At 49.6% G+C, this 5,000-nt stretch overlaps 1 protein-coding gene across 1 annotated transcript in view; it reads left to right on the top strand.

The window, feature by feature from the left end:
* Positions 1–5,000, top strand: part of plxna3 (plexin A3) — a 119,184-nt gene that overhangs the window by 89,374 nt on the left and 24,810 nt on the right. Inside the window, exons 14-16 of the mRNA XM_062541422.1 lie at positions 2,526–2,662; positions 3,122–3,301; positions 4,028–4,121. Of these exons, the coding sequence (XP_062397406.1) occupies positions 2,526–2,662; positions 3,122–3,301; positions 4,028–4,121 (411 nt within the window). The remainder of the gene's footprint in view (positions 1–2,525; positions 2,663–3,121; positions 3,302–4,027; positions 4,122–5,000) is intronic.

Here is a 5,000-nt window from a genome sequence, read left to right as displayed (position 1 = left end):
ACACACACACACACACACACACACACACACACACACACACACACACACACACACACACACAGATGCCTCCGCCCACCCACCCACCCCACCCTCGCTCCACTCTCCCCATCCCACACACACCAGCTGCACACAGTCTCAGCTGGCCTGTCCGGAAGGTTGAGAAATCTAATGTGGTTTTGGAGAAAATGAATACACACACAGACACACACACGCGCGCACACACACACGCACACACGCACACACGCACACACGCACACACACACACACACACACACACACACACACACTGCCCCCACCCCATGTCCACTGTCCCTCCATTTGCAGACACAAAGAAATCGATATTGAGAAAATGTGCAATGAAGCTCGTAATGCATACACACATCTGCTTGCACATATATATATATATATCTATATATACAAATGTATGTGTTCAAAATGTCGGAGCTGGTGGTGAGGGATTTTCACGAGCTGAGCGGAGGGACACCCCACACAGGCATTCAGGATCCCGCCGTAAAAACTCTATTTTCATCTTTTATTTATGTATGTAGCAGACAGATAGACACGCCAAACCTTGGCAACATCAGAGGCAACCTAAATTGTTAAAGTGGGTGTGTGTTGAGTTGCGCAGATAGTTATTTATGTCGTTTGTTTTTGGTAAAGCACAAAGTCTGGACAGAGAGACAAAACCGAAGTGATGGATTCGGATGTTTCGAATGCCTGTGTCTGAAAAAAGTTGCGGAATAGTTGGCTCGGTGAGGTTTCGGAAAGTTAAATGGTGACCAGGCAACTGCTGTTCTGTTCCCCACTTGTTTACTCACACGGCTGCGGTTTCTGTGCTACAGTGTTGATATTTTGGGGGAATATTATGTTGATCTGTGGGATTTGGTCAGCTATGCCGCTAGGCACTTAAGCACTTAAGCACGAGCACGTCTCAAAAAACGGCATATTTAGATGTCCGATAAGACGCCAGATAAGGCCGCGCAGATATTTTGCGACTTGTAGATTTGCGAGTTTATGTGGCGAGGCAGACAGGTGGACAGTAACAGGCTGGATGGAGTGGAATGCCGTGTTTATGTGTCTAAGATAGCAGAGATAGGCTGTCTGGGTGGAGCTCTGGGGTTGTTAGTGTTCAGATGGGCAGGCAAACGGGCAGACGGAGCCATTTCACGGAGGTGGCCCGGGTCTGGCCCGCATCTGGGCGGCGGTTGGTTTGAGAGGTGTGGTGGCTGTGTGTGGCTCCCTAGCGGCCTATCGGGTTCAGTCCTTTGGGGAGCGACCTGATGCTAAGATGCAGGAGAGGAGGGGAGGGGAGGAGGGAGAGGAGGGGAGGAGAAGGGGGGAAAAGAGAAGAGAGGAGAGGAACCAGAGAAGGGGAGGCAGCCCAGTGTGGCATAATTACAGCACCCTCCCCACAGAGTGGCGAACACGACCCGACAGAGACGCCGCGTCAGTCCATTATCCCTGAGCCCAGTGACACAGCATGTGCTCACACACCCACACACACACGCACACACAGATGCAGACACACGCAGACACACACACACACACACAGACGCAGACATACACACACGCAGACAGACACACACACACACAGACAGACACACACACACAAATACACATACATACATGGGTGTAGTAGATGCACACACACATAGACACACACACAAAAAGACATGTACACTCACAAAGAGGCACATGCACATGCAGATAAGCACACACACACATGCACACCAACACACACACATGCACACATACACACACACACACACTCACATTCAGAAAGAAATTCTGAATAAACACTCATTCACAGGAGGAAGCTACACACTCACAGACATGCACATACACACATTTTATATACCAAGTCATGCACACACAGACACACATACACACACACAGGCAATCCTGCAGGTCTAAACATGCCCACACACGTACTTACATTATTCTTAGACACACACACACACACACACACACACACACAAATAGATGGCCCTGACTGTATCCCCTGAACGCATAATCAATAGTAGCCAGGCCGTCTGGTTCAAGGAGAGGCAGTAGCGGCTGGCTGCAAATGAATACATGCGCTCAGGGCAATTAGGAAGGTACATAGCTAATTACAGAGAAAGGACAGTCCTGCCACTCTGACAAGCAGCACAATAAATTAAACAAGGGCAGCGGGAAGGGAAGGGAAAAAAAACAAAAACACTAACATTCCCTACGGTAATAGCACAAACATTTCTATCCAGTCCACAATAGGAGGGTCAGCACCACAATTACTCTAGCGGCTTTGGGTGAATAGAGTGTGTGTGTGTATGGGGGTAGGTAGGCAGTCAGGGAGTGTGTGTGTGTGTGTGTGCGAGGGGTGGTGGTGGTGTGGGGGGGGGGGGGGGGGGGTCATGTTAAACACTTAATTGCCTGTGTCAGTTTGTGACAGGGTTGGCCCATGGCTGTGTGTGTATTCCTGTGTGTGTGTGTGTGTGTATGTGTGTGAGACTAACTAAGACGTATTTTGCCTTCATTATCCCCAGACCCCCAGCTTCAACAGGGTGCGGCCCGAGAAGGGGCCCAGCTCCGGGGGCACCCGCCTCACCATCTCTGGGAAGCACTTGGACGCTGGCAGCACGGTGACCATCAAGCTGGCCGACGAGGAGTGTCAGTTCGTCAAGTGAGTCAAGCGGCGAAAACAACATCGCCGCATTGTGTTTGCTGCCGCCGCTGTGTTATTGCCACTTGACGATAATGTATGCACAGAAAAGCAGCCATAAATTTGACTCCTGTGGCAGTTCCAACACGCTTCCCATAAAATTGCCATGTTGTCGACATGTGCATTGTCATATATCAGCTGGAGAATATAGGATGGCACATAACATAACAGAAGCGTTAGATGTATGTGACCGAGCAGGAACAAGTGTTATTGACAGGAAAAAAGCAAAGCAACAACACCGAGAATGTGGAGAGATTGCAAGAGTGAAAAGAAAATTGATGCATGCCAGGACAAGCTTTAGATGCCTTCAGAAGATGTTTTTTTCTTGTCGGCGTGTTCGTGAAAAGGGTGGTCTGTTTATCAGATTAGATTAGAGATGTGTCATTAAATGTGCATTCACTTGCTTTTGTTTTGTGACAGACGGACCATGCGCGAGATTGTGTGCATCACCCCTCGGTCCCCTCCGTCTCCGAGTGCTGGGGGACACGCCTCAATCAAGCTGTTCATCGACAAGGCGGAGATCTCGAACCCCGACGTCCGCTTCTCGTACTCCGAGGACCCCACCATCGCCACCATCGAGCCCAACTGGAGCATTGTCAAGTAAGCTTGAACATCCACAACATCCACAACAGTCTGCTATGCATTTGTACGGAACAGGACAAATGACACCACAAGTAGTCAGAAGAAGGTTTCACTGTAAATTGACACAAATATGATTACATTACATTACATTTAGCAGACATTTCTTTCATCCAAAATGACTTACATAATTGTGTCAGTTATATTACAAGGGATTACTCTGTCATTACTTTGTCCCCGGAGCAACTTTGGGTTTAAGTGCCTTGCTCAAGGGCACAACGGTGGAAGATGGGAATTGAACCAACAACTCTCAGGCTAAACCACTACACTACCACCGCCCTGGAGCCTTGTACTGTAGTTGAGCGAAGGGGACTACATGCAGCTATTCCTTAACAATTATGTTTCTTTTGAGCCAGACATGTATGTGAACAAGACAACCTGAACCTATAGCGCACCTCATACACACCCGTCAGTGTGTTAGTGTGTGTCTGGCTGGAGTAATGAAAGGCATTACTCGTAAAGTGCTCTGAGTCCTCGGAGTAGAAACAACCTATACAAATGCAGTCCATTTATCATTAGCAACATTCATCAGTCACCTGTGTGTTAGCTCATGTCAGTGTAGCCTGAGTTTCTTGTGTGTGTTAGATGTGTGTTTTGTGTTGAGCCCACTGCTCTGGTACTGACTTGTTCTGGTGCTCTGCTCTGTGTGTGTGTGTGTGTGTGTGTGTGTTTACGTATATGTTTCAGCGGGAGCACTTCGCTCACTGTCACTGGCACCAACCTGAACACCATCCAGGAGCCCAAGGTCCGAGCCAGATACGGGGGAGCGGAGACCAGCAACGTAAGCACACACTCGTCTCTTGTCAAAAAAAAGACTCACACACACAAACACATGCACACACTCTCTCTCTCTCTCACACACACACATACACACACACACACACACACACACACACACTCACTCACTCACACCCTCACCCACACACACACACACACACACACACACACACACACACTCACTCACACCCTCACCCACACACACACACACACACACACACACACACACACACTCACTCACACCCTCACCCACACACACACACACACACACACTCACTCACACCCTCACCCACACACACACACACACACACACTGTCCTCATGGGAGCTCACCACCTGCTACTCTTCACGCTCACCTGCCTCTTTCAGACACTGCTTGACATCTCACGCTCCCGTTGGAGCTGCCTCTACACACACACGCATGCACACACACACACGCACGCACACACAGACACATACACACACATCATGCACACACCACACACACACACACACACACACACACACACGCGCGCGTGCACGCACGCACGCACGCACACACACACACACACACACACACACACACACACACACACACACACACACACACACATACACACACACACACACACACAGCACCTACTCCTTCAGTCTCTCCTCTCTGCCAGTTCCTGGTCATGCTAACGCTAACCGCTCCTACACATGCACTGTATCTGCACTCTATCTCAGCCGCCAGATAAACCCCTGTGGTGTGTGTGCTGTTGATCTTAAAGGTATCTGGCATGAGTCTGGCTGGAGGAGCTAGCGCGCGCGCTACAGTGAGGGTGTTGTAAGTGTGCGTGGGAACGGAGGGCCGGTGGGTCGGCTGAAATGCGAGTCACGAGTTTGGACTCTTGAATCGCATC

The sequence above is a fragment of the Sardina pilchardus genome, chromosome 7 (genome assembly GCF_963854185.1).
Source record: "Sardina pilchardus chromosome 7, fSarPil1.1, whole genome shotgun sequence".
Taxonomy (NCBI): Eukaryota; Metazoa; Chordata; class Actinopteri; order Clupeiformes; family Clupeidae; genus Sardina; species Sardina pilchardus.
This window is presented reverse-complemented; position numbering and strand designations above follow the sequence as displayed.